The following is a 19,626-nucleotide window of genomic DNA, read 5'->3' as shown; positions in this document are numbered from 1 at the left end:
CATGCATGCATGCTGCAGCATGGCGAACCACACAGACACACACAGAGGAAGCATCTCTATTTGTACCTCCCTACCAGTTCCCGTTTGACCTCAGCTCCCTTCCATGGATCCAATGCCAGGCTATGAACACTAGGGACTCTCCTATAGCACCACCGTCTACTGGAGGGTAGACAGAGCCCTACCCCAAACAGTTGGACCTGAATGATTAAAAACTAAAAGACAAATGGAGCCTTATACATCATCTTTATCAGAAGTTACATTCTATTCCAGAAGTAAGACAGGCCTGCCAACTTCCTGTTCACACCCCTCTACACAACCTAAGTTAAGCTGTTCCTGTCCTCGGTCAGTGAATTTCATTGTGTACGGACCAGAGCAGCGTTTCCACTGCCCTGCTCAAGGCCTTGCACCTAATGCCCAATAAATAATGTATGTTAGTGAATGAAAGTGCAACACTACACACACGTTCCCTTGGGTGTGGATGCTGCTACTACTGGAAGAGGTATGGAGAAAAGGGGACCAGGAGGACTCATGACAAGAAAGGACACGGAGCAAGGGAAGCTCAGCTGCCTAACTGCAAGTCTTCCTGTTCCTGTTTCTGTTCCTTTTTTCCCTTTCTGGCAGCACTTAGGTGTGAGCACTTAGAATTGCACGTGCTCAGCAAGTTCTCCCACTGACCTATACTCCCAGCTGTGCAGCTAATCTCTTACAACACATGACTGTCAGTATGTTAACATGTAAGACAATGTGAGTAAACTAAACCCCGTTACAATTCAAGTAACTACACAAGACTGTGGTAGCACACACCTTTTTTGTTTTGTTTTGTTTTTTGTTTTTTTGTTTTGGTTTTGCTTTGTTTTGTAGACAAGGTTTCTGTGTGTAACAGAGCCCTGGCTGTCCTGGACTTGCTTATGTAGACCAGGCTGGCCTTGGACTCACAGAGATCTGCCTGCCTCTGCCTCCTGAGTGCTGGAATTAAAGACATGTGCTACAACACAATTTTAATCTCAGCACACTTGGAAGGCAGATCTCTGAGTTCGAGGCCAGCCTGGTCTACAGAGCAAGTTCCAGGACAGCCAGGGCCACACAGAGGAACCCTGTCTTGAAAAACAAAACAAAAAACCCAACCAAACAAAATAATCAGGTAACTAATTTAAAAAAACAAACAAACAAACCTGAAAATTTGCTTTGGCAGTAAACCATTCCTACTACTTACAGTCATTCACAAGACAAACTAATTAAGATTAATTAGCTTTGTAGCACAAATTGTGTGTCTCGTTAACTATGTAGCAAACGAGAGAATGTGGGGAAGTGTGGTGCAAAGTATAAAAACTACAAAGCTGCCTGCGTGTGTCACTGTTCTTGGGTGTCTGGCCACCTTTGCAGGCAGTTTGATTAAATTATAAACTACTAACTTCATGTCTCTCTAGACTTGCTCCTGTAGACCACACGCTTGTGACTTCTACAGCAATGCCTAGAACTTTGAGCCAGACACATGGCAAGTGTCTATAATTCCCTCACTCAAAAGGCTATTCAGGCAGAAGACTGGCAAACAGAGGTCAGTCTGGGCTATACAGGAGATTCTGGCCCAACAGTAACAACATGCCACCTAAGCAAAAACAAAACACCAACAAACTTTGTTCTAGGAAACTTTATAAAACTTTAATTGATTACAGATCTAGCGATGACTTAGTGGTTGAGGACACTTGTTCTTGTAGACTCAGGGGTTCAATTCCCAGCATCCACATGATAGCTCAAAACCATCCATAACTCTGGTTCCAGGGTACCCAATGCCCTCTTTTGACTTCTGCAGGCACACATATGGTACACAGACATACATGCAAGCAAAGCATTCATATTCATGGATAGTCAATAAATTAAAAAACAATTGACTAGAAAACTTTTGAAAGGAAAATAACTCAGTTCTAATAAGTTAATGAAAAATCACCTGTTTTTAAAACTCTTATTGCCAATATTACTTGTGTTTTCTCACTGTGTTAGCTCTTAAACTAGAGATCTCTACTTTTTGTAGTTTATATTCCTTAATAAAAAAAAAAAAGGAGTAAAGAATGTCACTTAGTAATATGATTCAGTCCTCAGCCTCCCACCATCTACCACACACACGCACAGACACACACACACCACAGACACACACATACCACAGACACACAGACACACACACATACCACACAGACACACACAGAGACACACACACACACATACCACACAGACACACACATACATACCACAGACACACACACACAGACACACACAGAGACACACATGCATGAGGTTAGTTCATATTCATTCATTCTCTCTCCTCTCTCTCTCTCTCTCTCTCTCTCTCTCTCTCTCTCTCTCTCTCTCTCCACTATGTAGCTCTAGCTGGCCTAAAACTCACTCTGTAGAGCAGGGTGGTCTCTCCTCCTGAGTGCTGGGATTAAAGGAATGTCCCACCATACCCAGCCTAGCACTTTTAACCATCTTCTTTGTGACTGTCCCTCCTGCTTGAGCCTCCTCTGCCCATTTGTGCCCCATTTCCCTGTGACCACACCCAATTTTACCTTTATTCTTACATGAACTAGATAAGGAGGGGAGAACCAAGGCCGATTCCACCTGAAGATACTGGGACTCATAGTCCAGAAAGAATAGGAAAGCCTCAAGTCCAGTTTTCTTCAAACTCTATTCATTTATTAATGCATATGCCATGGTATATGTAAAGTCAGAAAACAACCTGTAGGGACTGGCTCTGTCTTTCCACTATGTGGGTTCCCAGGATCAAACTCAGGGCATCAGGCTTGGCAGGAAGTGTCTTTACTGACTAAAACATCTTACTAGTTCCCACAATTTTAACGTCAGAGGTGGAGTTTAGTGATTTATTCAATGCTAGATAAAGTGTCTCTTCTTGACTTGTTCTTACTCTAAGGACATAACACATGTATTTACTCACCCAATCACTGGTTCCTGGTGGCTAAAATGAAAGAGCTTTCTCCATGTAGCTGCAAACAGCCAGACCTACCTTCTGTAAGTCAGACCTGAGGAGGACTCTCTACTCGCCACAAGAACGCACACTGTTTCCGTCATCTCTGTGGCTTCTATTCCTGCATTCCTGGAACAGAAATGTCTGCTTCAGTCCTTCCTTTTGAAAATGTGAAGACTTCCGGGACTGTCCCTAGAAAGAAAAGAAGATAGATCAGTGAAAAGCAGTAACAATATGATCGTAATTATTGTAATGTAGGTAGGGTACAGGAAAGCTGAATAAAATCTTAGCAGAGGGAGAATCAGAGGAAAAATGTAATATGCTTCAACATGTTTTCATGGTTTGCCTTTCTCCATTCTCTATTTTTTAGATTTATTTATTTTATGTGTGTGAGTACACTGTTGTTGTCATCAGACACACCAGAAGAGGGCATCAGATCCCATTACAGATGGTTGTGAGCCACCATGTGGTTGCTGAGAATTGAACTCAGGACCTCTGGAAGAGCAGTCAGTGCTCTTAACTGGTGAGCCATCTCTCCAGCCTGTATTTAAAGAATTTTTAAACATTGGTTGTGTGTGTGGTGGGGTGGGGGGAACATGAGTGAGGGTGCCCAGAGAAACCACAGAGGGCATCAAATCTCCTGAAGCAAGTGTTACAAGTGGCCACGAGCCTCCTGATGTGCATGCTGAGAACTAACCACTACACACTCTTATTCTGTCTTGAACTGTCTCCAACCCTTCCTTATATTCACTATCTTTTGTTCTTTCACTATATAATTGCTTCTATTTCTCCCTACTCATTCACTTACCTTAAACATACTTATTCTTTTGCAAAACTCAGTGTTGTGTGTGTGGGGTGGTATGGGGTGTGTATATAGATACAAACGTGGAAGTCAGAGGACAACTTAGAGGAGTCAGTTCTTTTCTTCTACCATATAGGTGGGATTGAACTCGGGTCATCAGACTTGGCAGTGAGTACCTTTACCTGCTGTGTCATCAACCCCAAACCTTTATGTATGTATTTATTTATTGGCCTGGATCATTCATGAATGGAAGGAAGAAAAGCTTAAAGCTTTAAGTCATTACATGTAATATGTATTATCTTCCATTCTATTGTCTGTAGCAACAACTTTGATATCTGTCGTGGACCTGCATTAAAGTAAGCTTTATGAAGACAAATGTCTTGATTTATAACATTTAACGTCCAAGTGTTTGTACATAAATAAAAAATGGTTGGAGATTCTTGAAGAAGGTATACTGCTCTGAGAACAGTAGCAGTAATGTATTAAGTCTTGAGGGGGAAAAATCAGGACCTATTTGTACTGATAGAAAGAAAACAAATGGCAGAGGTTAAATTCAGGAATGTACTACATCATAGGAAAGACACAGCTTTGAAAAAAAAGGTTTTTAGCACACAGAAGGTTTAAAAAACCAAACCAAACCCGGATATATAATTTTTTACTACCAGACAACTCTAACATAATCTTGTCTTGTGTGTGTAAATACATACATGTATAGAATATTTTTATATTAAAATGCATTTTCATTGTCAGAAGGTTGAAACACAACAGACAATACAAAAAAAATAAAGTTATACTTTTTCCTCCTGAAATACAATCTTTTATGTTTTTGTTTCTACCCATAAATGAAAGTTTTAGTTTTGCTGAAATGTCAAGATGATGTTAGGACATAAAACACTAATTACTCCTTCAGCTAGATCACAGGAATTCTGGAGTCTGACCAGCTGATGTCAGTGTGCTTGTTTGGCTGGAAGGAAAGAAGAGGCCAGTTGAAATAAGAGTTTTCAAAATGCCTCCAGCCTTTTCCTAGTGGCTTAGTCAGTTTACCTTCTTAGCATCGTGGTCTCCTTTCTAGGAGGTGTAAGGCATTGTTCCCCACCTACCCTGGTACCACCCACCGCTTCAGAATGTTATTGAGGAGGGGACCACCTGTGAACTTGGGTCACATTAACTGCCACAGAGCTCTGCACACAAAGAACCAGGACAGGAAACAAAAAGACAGTTGGCTTTTTTCAGATTCTAAGTGCCCAGAAGACACAGGCAGCAATTGGGTTTTAATCCAGTTAAGGAAAATAGCTATTATCACACTAATTTTTTTCAACAACATTTTTATTGAGATTTTCTATTTTCTAGGCAATTATGCACTGTGAATACAAATGGGGAAAAGCACAGTGAGCAAGCATGACTTCTCTTATAGTGCAGTTAGTGGGCATATGTTAGCCAAAGAGACACAGAGATAAAATTATAACCATGTTAAATGCTTCAACAGAAGCATACACATTTATGGGTATTTTCTTTCAAGTGTATATATGGGTCAGAATATCTGGATACTGGTTATTTTTTATGATTATAAACTCTAAAAATTATACTATCCATAAGACTATTACTGTATACAGAATTAAAATTATATAAGCAAGCCAGATATGTTGGCATATGCCTGTAATCCTGACCCTTGGGAGGTAAAGACAGGAAAACTTTTGCAAATTTAGGTCTAGCCTTTTCTGCACAGTTAATTCTAGGCCGGTCTAAGCTAATGTAAAAAGCTGTCTAAAAAAAAAAAAAAAAAAACAACACATCACACCAGACCAAAATGAAATTAAATAAAAATAATTGTAAAACTCAAGCTCTACCTAGTCCCAATGGATCAATGGCTAGATCTGAAAAATACTCCTGCACCTAAAGCTCAGGGAACATGTGAAGAAGGAGTAGAAAACCAGAGGCCCAGAGGGTATGCTGTGAGTGTGTCTCCTAGTCATGTCAGGAGGTACCCCATAAAGTCTCACCATCAGACTGCCTAAACATCAGCTGACCAAAAAAGACACCAACAGACATACTTCTGAGGCTTCGACCTACACAAGGAACTACAGGAACGCAAAGAAATAGTCTTCTCCAGAGAAAAGGACATCAACTGATTATCCAATATAAGTTGTTAGCCCTGAAAACATACAGACAAGTGACAACACTGTATTGACTGAACAGGTTATAGTTAGACATATATATGCATGTAATAACAATTAATGAAAAAGTGGGGTTGGAGAGGTGGCTCAGCGGTTAAGAGCACCAACTGCTCTTCTTGAGGTCCTGAGTTCAATTCCCAGCAACCACATGGTGGCTCACAACCATCTGTAATGTGATCTGATGCCCTCTTCTGGTGTGTCTGCAAAGAACAATGGTGTATTCATATACATAAAATAAATCTTAAAAAGAAAAAAAGAAAGTGGGCTTTGAATTTGAAACAGAGCAAGGAGGGGTATATAGGAGGGTTTGGAATGAGAAAGGGGAAGGGAGAAATGTTCTAACTATAATCTTGAAAAGAAAGAGAAAAAGAAATTCTCTGAAAGGACCACATAGGTATTCATGCTACACTGGGCTAAACAGTCACTAATTATACAAATATATGAAAAATGTAAACTCTAAATAAAGACAAATGTACTTACAATCCCATGCTAACTCTATATTTCTACTTTTTTACCTAAACTACCAATAAACCAATAAAGGACTTGGATTCTTACTGGATCTAGTACATAAGCCTTAGTGAGGAGATCCAGTTCTTTGAAATACATGAAAATGAAATCACCTCTCTTAACTGCCCCATACTACCCTCTCTGAGCACCCGCCCACTTACCCTCCCCACCCCCACACTGTAATTATATCTTGTATGTCCGATTTCCTCAGTCCCAGAAACTGACAATCAGATAATACATATTTTTGCATGCTTTGTTCTCAAAACCTTTTTTTTTTCTTTTTCATGTTTGAGAGACGAAGCAGAATGGCTAGGTCAGAGTACTTTACTGCTCAGTAATGTCAGCAGAAAGATCACTAGAGTATTACAGGCTCTGTGAGACCTGTTATAAATAGGGAAAAGATAGCAAATATGGCCGGAAAACAAAACATTCACAAAGCAGAGGGGACTTTCAGGGAAGAACTTAAAGGAACTGGGTAAAAGTAGGCACTTGTCCATATTTAAACACGACTTTTAATTTCTCACTACTGAAATCATTCAGTAAATAATTGTTTAGGGGGAAGGGGAGAACTACAGAGACAGCTCAGTGGTTAAGAGCACTAGCTGCTATTCCAAAGTATCTGGGTTCCATTCCCAGCACCCACATGGCAGCTCACACCTGTCTGTAATCCCAGGTCCGGAGCTTCTGACACGGTCACACAGACATACATGCAGGCAAAACACCAATGAACATAAAAATAAATTAAGAAAAAAAATTGTTCTTGACTTAAACATAATTCTGTTGCAACAAAGCCTGTGTAAAAGACCAGAGCCCATTCCTAACCTCCAAGGTCAAACTTTTCTAAAAATCTTATTTTTTTAAAGATTTATTTTATATATACAAGTACACTGAAGCTGCCTTCAGACACACCAGAAGAGGGCATCAGATCTCATCACAGATGGTTGTAAAGCACCATGGGGGTGCTGGGTATTGAACTGGGGACCACACTGCTGAGCCATCTCTCCAGCGCCATAATCCAACTTTTAGTACTGTGATAAGATAAACCTTTAAAATGTCTAAGTGCCAGCTACCCGACTAGAGTTCTGAACTTACTTTCACTTGGCCTCTCTGGATGGCTCCAAAGCTAGATGCATTTATTAAAGGGCGATGGCAGCACTTCCTGAAAAGTGTCCTAAAAGCTGTTCCCTCTGCTGGTTTAGGGTAGAGTTGAAGAATGCCATTCCTTCAACCCCTAGAAGGGACTATTCTAGAGGAAATCCTAGATGTAGACAACTTTGGAATAAGCCCTGAAGCCATTCTGAAACTGTAAGGCAAAGTTAAGGCTCAATGCTCTCTGTGTCATTTTAGGCTCTAGCTGCCTATGGTAGTCTGCCCTCCTTAGATACCGCCTTGTCTCTTCCTACTCCTCTCAAGTAGTCCCTCCCAACCTAGAGGTTGATTTCTCACTCTGAAAGGGAGTGAAGTTAAATCTAGGTACAATTAATCTCTCTCACCAAAAGAGAAGTAGAACTGAGGCCTGAAAGTCAGTACAAACTGGCATTTAAATTTATTTTTCCTTAAATTCCCATAGATACCCTCCTACAAGAAAGGAGTTTTCTGAAGAAGTGATCTCTTTTGAAACCCACTGGAGTTTAAGCTTTTCTAAGAGCAATATTTGAGTCACTCTATGGTTTCTAGACCAAGAGTACACTCCACTCAAACTTTAGTTTAAAACAACCCAAGGAACAGTATGTCAACCCAAGTCCAGTCCCCAGAATCCACTCCACAAAGCTGTCTTCTGACATGCATGTGCATTCATTCTCACACTCACATATTTGATTCTGAGATGAATTATTCTTTAAAGGAATAAGGATAACACAACAACTAGAACACAATGATGTAAAGCAATTCTTCCAAAACCATGGCAAAACAAATGGTCGAGACACAGTCAGGGCCTCGGCCTCTCATACCCACGCCCTTTCACAACAGAGGCCAGGACTTCTAAGTTGGAATTAATTAAGACTCTAGAAAAACTAAATATTCTCACCAAACTCAATCTAGGGGTTCTGCAGATAAGGAGAAGGGGCAGGAATTCTACAGAAAGGACTTGAAGGAATACTGAGGAGCAGGTGGAGGCTGGTTCTGCTCAAGCTTCTGTTGAGCCAGGTTACACACATCTGACAAAGGTACAGCAGAAGGAAACTGAAACAGTATAGAAACCCTGAGGCCTGAGCTCTCTGACGCCCAAAGGCAGCCCACCAAGCACCTGAATGTCCTTCTGGAGTTCCACTTCCAGAAGTGCCTAGGGGGAAGCCAACGTTCCTTTACACTCAGGCAGCACAGGGTAGACTGTACAATCTCTGATTCTGATGAGAAGGAAGTGGCTCTGGAGAAGGACAGCTGCAGGCTAGGGTGGACAGCAGGGCACCAGTTTACTATGCTAGTTTCTTTTAACGCTCAAATTTATGTGGTGTCAAGACAAACATACAGAAAGAAGTAGGAGATGAACACATTTATTCCAAAAAATTAACACATTAAAAATGGATTTAAACTTGTCCAAGCCAACTATTAAATTCTTTAATCTTTATTAAACAAAGTGTACAACCCAAAACATCACACTATGGCGGTAGTAACTTGGGTAAGGAGAGGTAGAGGGTTACATCTATGTTTGTGGAACAGAGAGCGAGTCCAATCCCAATCTCAGATCTTCTAGAGTTCACAACAGAAATGGCTCATCAACAATTTAACATAAAATGTACTGGACCACAATATAATGAGCAAAGGCCATTTCAAAATTAGAAGTGACCTCGGAAACACAAATGTTCCTGGTACCGAGCCAGGAGTAAGCCTTACCGGTTTGTCGTCTTCCAAAACTGAGCCTGCCAGTTTTTCTTTCATTTACTGAGGCCATTTCCAAACAAGTCTGTAGGTGACTAGAACCATTTGAAGCAAAGGCAACAAGTAAGGAGCTAACATGTCAGTGAGGACAGTTGACACAGCAAGCAGGGCTGCTCACGCTGTATTCCTAACAATGTTGAGGCAGGCCCATCGGAATGAATGCAAACCTAAGGGAGGAACAAGTCTTTCTCAAAAGCTTTCCACTTCAGCAAGCTTTCTGGTGTTTCTTCCAGAGACCTGTCAGCTGCCCAGAAAAGTAGGTAAGTATACACCATAGCAACTGGTCAGCTGTTTCCCACCCCCCTCACATTCCAGAAATGGTAGCCTCAAAGCCCAAATCAAAGAACACTTTGTGGTGAGCCAGATAGACAGTTGACTTTAATGACAAAGAGAAAATAATTTGGCCAAAATTTTTAAAAAATTAACAGAAAATACTTTTTTTTTTTTACAGACATGTAGAGAAGTTGTTAAAACTTATTTTGTCTAGTATTTTAAAGGGAAAGAGTGGGGGAGACAGTATTTTTTAAGCTCCAATGAACATTTACTGTGATGATTCCAGATGAGATTGCCAACTAGTCCTGGGATCCAATCTCTAAAACCCAATGATTCATCCATTCAAGTGGTCCTGACTGTTACAGTCATAAACACTGGACCTTGTGTGGTCTGGGATGACATCAACTGCAGCTTCTTGTTCAGGCATTTCCTGAGGGCTCACATTGCCTCCAACTACCTCATCCCTGGATGGGGAGCCTGAGGCTGGAGTTTTTACCAAATTCAAAGCACTGTCATTGTCTTCACTTACTTGAGGAACTGCTACCTCTGAGACAGACACATTTAGAATTTCTGGAGGTGGTGATCTCATCTCCAAGGAACTACACTTAAGAAAGTCACCTGGCTCAGAGAGTGGAGAACATGGTTTCTCTTTTGGAACTCCAGGTGTCCGTGTGACAAAATCAACAAGGTCTGGAAGGCAAGGAGATGGTCCAAGGCCTGAAGGACTGACTGTTGTTGATTCCATTCTGAGTAAATCTTTCTGTAGTGGTGAAGTTTCTTTTACTTCCTCAGACAACATTCCTCCAGCCAACAGGTCAAGGGCCTGGTGTGCTCTCTCACCTCCTAAGTCATGGTCAACATTTTCCATAGGGTGTCCAGTTTCCGAAGAGTTAGAGGTGATTCTCCCATTTCTAGAATTAGATGAGCTATGTGCACCCTCTGTTTCAAAATTAAGCACCAAAGTTTTGGGAGATTCTAATGGAAATCCAGAAAAAGATGGTACTGGTTCAATGTCACTGGGACTGGAAGGATTACACACTACAGATGACACAGAATTTTCTTCACACGTTTTCTGTGACAGGGCAGTTGGTGATCTCCGTGTTTGTTCTATCTGACTATTGCAGAAATTGGCATGCATATCCCCCAGATTCCTCAGAGCTGCAAACCCCTCTACCTCTAAATGTGCAGCATCTAAGTTTTCCAAAACTTTGCTTTCTATTGTCACAGTTAGTTCTGGACGGGTACCTTGTAGCTCCACATCTTCCACTCCTGGTTCCTCTGGTCTCTCCCAAGACTCTTGTCTCTTTAAACACATACCTGATCCAGCTGGGGACAGCAGAAGTTCAGGCATGCCTTTTGGATTCTGGAGCAATGATGGAAACAAATCTATGTTTGTCCTTTTGGAAGGGAGAGACTGACTCAACTCAATTACTACTTCACTTGTATTTTCATGTTCTGTCATCAATTTGCTGGACTGTTCTGCTTCTTTGTCGACTGTTGACAACTTGGGTTGTTCTATTTCTCCTTCCCATGTACCCTTGTTGTCATAGTTTGACTTAGAATCTTCTACGCTGTTGGCACCTTCTTCTGCTGCTACATTTCCTTTCAGTTGAGTGTTTCTCTCCACTTCACTTTCTCTGCAATCCTCTGATTGGTACACCTCTTGGTTCTTGTTTTGGTTATCTATGAGGTTAATTTCTACCAATTTCTGAGTTCCATTGGTTTGACAGTGTTTATCTGACAGATTGGAAGTTGAGTCTGTACCAGGTGGCCCTGGCTCTCTCAGGTCAAATTTGATTTTCCCCTCTGGAGGTCTATCCTTATCAGTGTCATTCTGGAAAGAACCAGAAGTCCACAAGACCAAAGTGTCTGTCTTTGAGGAAACCATTTCATAAGGCCTATTTTGGTATAATCTTGTCAGAGGCTGTAAGAAGCTATAGGTACTGTCTCTGGTTTTAGAGTCTATTTGATCTACAACTGACCATTTCCCTATGGACTCTAGACTTTTTGAAACAGGATTTTCAAGATTGCTGATTTCAGTAGCAGTGACCATAGCACTACCTTGAGGCAGGTCCTCTGGGGATACACTACTGTTCAAAGCAGAAGTGGAGGAGATATTTGAACTTTCTGTTCTAAAAAGGCTGTTGCTTTCCCCATTGGCCAATGGACTACTACTCAGCTTAGTCTCATGGGCCCCCTTTCCACCACTACTGTAGAATATGTCATACAGGTCCTTAGCATTGGCCGTGGCTAAGCACGAATTTCGCTTTTCTAATTTTTTGGCCTGTTCACTGAACACACTTGAGAGGGGTGGTGGGGGCCGCACCAGCATGGAGATTAGGGTCTGGTCCCGGTCACTCTCACTCACCCCAGGAGCTGTCTCATCGAAAGGAATTGCAGTTGGTTGTTCTGAGGCCATGAAGGCCACAGGCAACACTGGGTTCAAAATGTTAGGACCTTGGAGGAACCCAAGATTGAAGGTAAAATTAGATTTTACAGGAGTTAAGACAACATTTGCTTGAGCAGGAGATGGGGCAGAGAGCTGAGGTACAACAAGGGGTGGTGGAGGTGGGGGTGGAGGTGGTGGAGGTGGAGGTGGTGGCAGTGGAAGCAGAGCCAGCATTTGCTCAGGTACTTGGGATGGCTCATTCTTTTCAGTCACTTCCACTTTCTCCTCTGGAGACCCTTTGAGAACCACCTCTTCTCCTCCAAAAGCTTTGGAGATGATATCTGGAGGCAGGAGAAGGTCTGATGAAGACTCCTTAACCACTGGCAGAGGCTTGGTGGAGGTTCCAGAGGACTTAATAGACAGGAAGGTATTAAGAGGAGCAGGCTTGCTCACTGTGGCTGAACCTGACTTGCGGAGTACTGTGGATGGGACGGGCAAGTTGGGCCGGATCTTAGTCTGTGTGGAAGTTGTAACGACAGGTGTCCAGGGACTGGTATGTGCAACAACAGTTTTTCCAGAGAGCTTGATTTTGATGGGCTTTGCCTTTCCGACTTCAGCTTTGCCTTCATCTCTGTCCTTACTGGTTTCTACAGTGTCTTCCTTAGGGGCAACTGGGGTCACCACTGAACTTTTTTCTTCTTCTTTTTCTGGCTTCTTCCAACTGAACTTTCCAAAAGAAGATGCTATTGATGATTCCTTCTTTACCTCTTCTTTTACTTGGGGTTTGAGGTTAGCATTCTTTTTAATTTCACCTTTCTCAGGGGAATTCCCACCCTCAGAGAGTTGCTCCTCTAGTTCTCCAGAGGCTTTGTCATCTTCCTTTGCTTCTTTCACAATTTTTGCCTTTTTTTCTATCCTCTCCTCCTTTGGTTTCTCATTAAGTTTGCGTTTTAGCTCATTTTGTCTTCGCCGCTCTGTCTCTAGGACGACAGCCAAGCCAGCTTGGCGGTCCAGATTTCTTCGTTCTTCATACAATGGATTTTCTTCCACATATTTCTGGAAAGAGAAAATATAAAGGCTTAATAAGTTATCAAACTGATATATAAGTGAAAATCTTGGCCCTTGCCACAGCTACAACTTATTTAAGAATAAATCACTGGAAAAATCTTTTCAAGAATTAGGACTGAGAACTTCCTAGTGTTAGACGGGACGTGAAATGTTGGCTGCTAACTCTGATACTGACGCGGTCAAAGGGAATTAGTACAGAAAAGTGGGAAGTTCTACAGGGACTTCAAGACCAACCTTGTATTTTTCATTATGCTGGTGACCCTTGACATGCTGCTCTCCAGAAATTGGATCCCCCAAAAATTCCTCACAAAGTTCGCAGTAAAACCCAGTGATAGGAATCAGAAACTCAGAGCCTAAAAGAAATAGAAAAAAGGAAAAGCAAGCCGTTTCTATCAAGGATGACAGGAACCAGAGGCAAATCCCATCACTATTTTGCAGTAAGATGACCATGCCCTCTTTAGAGTCAGAAGTGGCATTTAGATGAATCCCTAAGGTTTTACCTCTATGCAACTATTCATTTTACGACTTGGGAACACTGCCTGTCCTGTTAAAACAGTAGCACCCTATGCCAGATCCATTCCTTAAGGTCTAACAGGAACCAAGCATCGTAGAAGAGATTTAGAAACCATACTCCTCAATAGTAAACTCCCTTCATTACATGAGGAGAGCAGAGCGCTCATGTGGGTACTAAGGATGCACTCAGGGGTCAGGGGTCATCTCTAATGGAGCCCCGACTACTTGTAAACAGAATTTAAAGACATTCAACTTCTCAAACTTACTTCCTAATAAAAACACTTAAAATACATCTTAGTTGAATAAATTTTACTTGGAAAAGGAGAGCGGGAGGACACCTACCTTTCGCAGGAACGGCTATCTTGTCGGTTCGCTTCACAGTGTCTTGCTTAGCCTCACTCTGGGTCTTTGAAGCCCAAGGTCTGTTGTAGGGATCCAGTGTCTATTTGCAAGAGGCAGAGGTGCTCACACAACAGCACTAAAATCTCAATGACCCACTTTTCTCTCTTTTTCTTCCCCTAAATATCAGACCAGGGAACCAGCAGTTCTTAGCTACCCACCCCCACCCACCAACTCTGCCAACTGTTTAAACGGAATCACCTGTGGAAAAGGTAAAAACATGTTAGCTCAAGTACTAGAAATGGATAAATAAAAATTCAGGTACTCAAGGAATCAAAAGAGAGAGAAGCCTCACTTACACTTGTATGGTGTTTAGTTATGGTAGGTCCCCTGAACTGAGCCCTGGGGTGGTATTTCCTTTGTTGTTAACTCTTGGCTCTTCAGAATGGGCTCCTGCCCTTTTGAGAATGTTTCATTTTGCAGCTTTGTAGCAGACGGGAGCATAGAGGTTGGAGGGAAATAAGGGTGACAGTAGAAACAACAGTGGTCAGGATACCTACCTGTGTGTGCTTCTTATTGTGCATATGGGTGAAGAAGTCAAACATGGTCCCACAGAGGGTATTGCAGCCTTTGCACCAGTGACTGCCAGCATCGTAATACTCATAAGCAGCAACAGGCTCATCAGACTGCTTAGCAGTCGGTGGGAGGCCTTCGGTAGAACCAGGGCTCTTAACACAGGACTTTTCATTTACTTTTGAGTCCTAGAGAGAAAAACTACACTTATAAAAAATTCAAGGCCATCCAGATTGATCTACTCTCAAAAAAGCAGGTGGTCACAATCATAGGAATCATGGTCATATGCCTAGTTTGTAATATAAAAAGCTATGTAAGATAGGGAGAATCTTAATAGAACCTATATTTAAAGACCAAGAAAATTAATTAGGCACTACAGTTCTTTCACATCAAGAATATAACTACTGGGGTTGGAGAGATGGCTTTTAAGAGCACTGGCTGCTCTTGTAGAGGACCAGGGATCAATTCCAGTAGCCACAGGGTGGCTCACAACTGCTTGTAACTCCTCTTCTGGCCTCTGTGGACACTATAAGCACATACATACATGCAGGCAAAACACCCATACACATAAAAAAGAATTTTTAAATAAAAAAATACATAGCTACTTACATATCCTTTAAATATATATTTTAGAGAATTTTAGAGATATTTTAGAAAAATTTCTCTAAAAGAGTATCAAGATCATATGAGGTCAGTGGGACGATCTAATTAAGCTTAAGATGATGATCGGAGTTGAATTTCTAGAATCCGTGTAAAGAGCTAGGTTTGGTGTCATACATAATATGTAATCCCAACCCTCATAAGGTGAAATGGGAGGTAGAGAAAAGAGGCATGCCACGCTCATGGACACCAGGTAGCCTGTAAATCAAAACACAGCAGAAACATCAAGAGAGACCCTACCTAAAAAACAAAGTGGAAAGAGAGAAGAGACTCCTAAAACTGTCCTCTTACCACCTCACATGTGCTGTCTGTGTCTCTGTCTCTGTCTCTCTGTCTCTCTCTCTGTCTCTTTCTCTCTCTCTCTCACACACACACCCTCTAAATAAAACTATATATGTATATACTCACATGTACATTATGTATGTACATATACATACATTATATACACATACCTAAAATATATATTTATGTATATAATACACATAATATATGTATAGACACATATATTATACACACACTAAAAATAAATGTAATTATATATAGGTACATAGTATCTATTATATATATTATACACACACACACATATAAAATGTTTTTAAAGAGGATACTCAGGATTGTGGAAAGATCTGACTGCCTCGGAGAAAAGGAACCACAGGGAGGAGACATTGCACTATACCTTTAGCAGATGCTGAATGTACTACCTATGCCAACACTGTGTTAAATTTAAAAATCAAAGAATGACCAGAAAAAAAAAAAAACATAATGTATTAAAAGACAGTCAGCAAACTAAGAATATGAAGAAGATAATGAGTAAGTCAAGTCACTTTTCTTCTGAGTCCTGGAGAGCTGGTGCTGCACATGGGTAAAGCTGACAGTAATCCCATGGAGTGATCGAAAGGAATAAGAGCAAATATTCCTAAACTGCCTAAAAGTCACCAGGAGAAGTGAACACCTTTGAACTAACAATTCTATTGTTTTAGTGTGTGTGTGCACGCAGGTTCATGTGTGCCATGGCATGTGTTTGGAGATCAGAGGACAACTGCTAGAGTCAGTTCTTGCCGTCTACCCTATTAAGGCAAGATCTCTTTTGTTTCTGCTGTTTTGATGCATATACAGACTGAGTGGCCCACTAGCTTCTGGCTCATTCTTCTGTTTCTGCCCATCTCATCTCAGAAGTGCTGGATTTATAGACCCATGACACTGAATCGTACTTTTTACAGGCTCTGAGAATTGAACTAAAGTTATCCAGCTTCTATGATAAGTTCTTCTACCTGCTGAGCCATCTCACCAGCCTGAATTCTCTTTTAAAATGTAACTCCCCAATAGTAAGCTATCAGTGATAAATGCTTCTATTTGTGTGAATTAGTCACTAGGTTGGGGAAAAGGCATTTAGGAAATAAGAATTTTGGTTAGATGAATTATAGTGAACAAGAAAGCAGAGAGGAATGCAGTGAGGCCTACGTAAGGGTGCATATATCACAATAACTAGCTGTGTATGAAGAGAGGACTGAGAATGTTGTAGCAGTGAGTATGGTGGCGCAAGCTTTGATCCCAGCATCCTAGAGCCAAAGGGATGTCTGTGAGTTCAGGGCTAGCATGGTCTACATAGTGAGTTCCAGGTCAGCCAGAGCTATTTAGTGAGATCCTTTTCCAAAAACATATGTGAAAACCTCAAAAACAAACAAACAAACCAAAAAAACCCCTCTATAGCAGTCCATAGAGGGAAAATAACCAAGCAGTTGGTCATTACCTTGTTGTTAGAAGAGTTTGAGGGTGACAACTCTTTTTCTGGGCTCTTAGATTTTTCTTTTTCAGGCTTCTCTGTAGACTCTTTACTGTCATTTGATGATTTCAGGGATTTATCAAAGATGTCAATTCCCAAGATCTGAGCCACTTTGTCTAGTTCAGACTGCTTCTTTTCTGCTTCTTCTGTCTCTTTATGTAGCTCTGCAATGTCCTTCATGATACTGTCCTGAAGCCGACTCACCTCCGTCAGAAGTGGGTCTTTGTGACCATCCTTCTCCCTTCGCTTCTTGCGCAACATCTCCCCTGAATGTCAAATGTTCACCAAAAGAAATCTAAGGAGTGATGAACTAAGAGAATTCATTTCTTAAACTTGTAAGTAGCCGTCTATAGAGCTGCATGGTTACAAAATCATATTTCACCAAAATCCCAAAAGCAAGCAATATTCTCTTTCCATATGGAGTTAGCTTGGGAGAAGAGATCATATTGTCTTTTGTATAGTGACAATCAGGTAAGGCGCTAAAGGTAGGACCTCAGGGGCTCTGCAAACTCTCCCAGGTGACATAGGTAAGTTTGCATGTATGTGTCTCCTAAAAAGATTGACTTTATCTAACTTAAGAACATTTTACCATTTCTGTAATGAGTTTATGCCTAATGTTGTTTCTTGTTTCAAACTGATTCATGGATCAACCCTTATGGAACAAAATAAGTAAGCTTTTCATCTTAAGCAATAGAGATTCAGACAGAAACAATTTTATTTTTCTGTACTCTACTCTTTCATACTATTATCCAGTTGCAGTATTTAGAAGCATTGTTTTTTTTCTTTCACTGCATATGCAAATTCTGAGAAGCACAGATGAAGAAACAGAAGAAGCAGCAGCACTGACTGGAATCCCACCACTTGGGACAGGAGTATCAGGATTACAAAATCCTCCTGAGCTACACAGTGAATGTGAGGCTAATGTGGGTTACATGAGACCCTTGTTTCAAAATACAAAAAATAAAAACAACAATGCCAGTCTGGTTTACAAATGGAGTTCCAGGACAGTCAAAGCTGTTCCACAGAGAAACCCTGTCTCAAACAAAAAAAACAGAAAACAAAAACAAAAGGAGGAGAGGGGAGAGGGTAACAGCATAAAAAGTAAGGACACTTAGAACACTGTAGACTAAAGAGAAAGCTCTCAAAAGTGATGAGGGGACACAGAAAGGACATTACAGTCAACTCAGCATGGTTCCCACCAGCTACATCTGAAAAAACTAGAGCATGGAAATAAATAATGACAATGACAAATGATAACCTACTATCACCGAATGAATACACACTCATACAAGTGATTAAACAAATTAGGGCAGGGATTAGAAATTCCTCATTGAAACAGAAACTCCACTACATAGAAGGAATAACAAAAATGGAAAAATCACTCAACAACCATCAAAGCAAGTTTCTCAGGCTAGAAACATTAAAATGGTGGGAAGAAGCTTCATGAGTGACTTTTACCACAGTCTCAAAGATTTCCCCTGAGAGATACTCCTATCATGAACCTGGCATTCCTTTTGTCATAGTCTTACCAAAAATGATAAGTTAAAAGTCAATCATAAACATCAGATAAACTAAAATTAAATCAAATTATGACTAGAAAGGCTCAGAAACTTATTGTTATTAAAAGGTAAAAGATTAAAAGACTGACAACTGAATGTGATAAATAACCCTACAATTTCTTTTTTTTTTTTAAAAAAAAGGACAGTTATAAAACAATTAGCAAAATATAAATAAGATTGGTAGACTAGATAGTACAATTAATTTCCTAATTTTAAAAATATTTTTGCAGCTGGTCATGGTGGTACATGCATTGAATCCCACCAGTTGGAAGACAGAGGCAGGAAGATCTCTGAGTTTGAGGTCATCCTGGTCTACAAAGAGGGTTCTAAGACATCCAGGGCTGTTACACAGAGAAATCGTGTCTCAACAAATCAAAAAAACAAAAAAAACGTAAACAAACTTTCTACATGTGTGTATGTGTGTGTGCTTATGTTCACATGAGTGGAGATCAAAGAGCAACCTTGGGTGTTAGCCCTCATCTTCCAGTTTGCTTGAGATAGGGCCTCATCTGCTGCATACACCAGGCTTCTGGGGATTCTCTTCTCTGCCTCCCATCTCGAGAAAGAAATGCTGAGATTATACATGTATGCTACTGTATCTAACTTTCTGTGGGTTCTGAGAACCTAAACTCAGAACCTCATACTTGCTTTAGCCCTTAGCCCTAATTCTCTAGTTTTGATTAGTGTATTGAATACTTGAATTCTTATTTGGAAATACATACTGAAGTTCTCAAGGGTATCAAATCTACACTAAATTCTAAAAGAGCTCAGGAAAGATTACACACTTAGTGCCAGGCATGGTACCCCAGAGCACTTGGGAGGCAGAGGCAGGTGGATTTCTGAGTTTGAGGCCAGCCTGGTCTACAAAGTGAGTTCCAGGACAGCCAGGGCTACACAGAGAAACCCTGTCTCAATAAACAAAAGCAACAACAACAAATTAAATACTCAAATATAAAGAGAGGAAGAGAGGGGAAGAGGAAGAAAGAGCAAGAACAGAAAATACGCTAAAATGTTAATAATTTGAGAGGACTACCTGAGGATTCTTTGCATGATTAGTACATCTTTTCTCTAGGTTTATGCCCAAATTCTTTTCACTGATTCTGTCTAAGTGCTAATACCTCTCCACTTGAAT

The 19,626-nt window shown here is 40.8% G+C and overlaps 1 protein-coding gene across 2 annotated transcripts in view; it reads right to left on the bottom strand.

The window, feature by feature from the left end:
• Window positions 1-1,107: 1,107 nt before the first annotated feature.
• The window catches only part of Znf318 (zinc finger protein 318), a 37,391-nt gene continuing 18,872 nt past the window's right edge, over window positions 1,108-19,626 (bottom strand). The window contains exons 6-10 of one of the 2 annotated variants that reach the window (XM_034521309.2): window positions 16,903-17,201; window positions 14,480-14,680; window positions 13,923-14,022; window positions 13,302-13,420; window positions 8,937-13,055 (exon numbers count right to left, since the gene is read on the bottom strand). In XM_034521309.2, coding sequence (XP_034377200.1) covers window positions 9,945-13,055; window positions 13,302-13,420; window positions 13,923-14,022; window positions 14,480-14,680; window positions 16,903-17,201 — 3,830 coding nt within the window. In that variant the 3' untranslated portion in view covers window positions 8,937-9,944. Of the gene's footprint in view, window positions 3,170-8,936; window positions 13,056-13,301; window positions 13,421-13,922; window positions 14,023-14,479; window positions 14,681-16,902; window positions 17,202-19,626 lie in introns of those variants that run through there. The other variant, XM_034521312.2, reaches the window with a different exon arrangement.

Source organism: Arvicanthis niloticus, chromosome 17 (assembly GCF_011762505.2).
Source record: "Arvicanthis niloticus isolate mArvNil1 chromosome 17, mArvNil1.pat.X, whole genome shotgun sequence".
Classification (NCBI taxonomy): domain Eukaryota; kingdom Metazoa; phylum Chordata; class Mammalia; order Rodentia; family Muridae; genus Arvicanthis; species Arvicanthis niloticus.
This window is presented reverse-complemented; position numbering and strand designations above follow the sequence as displayed.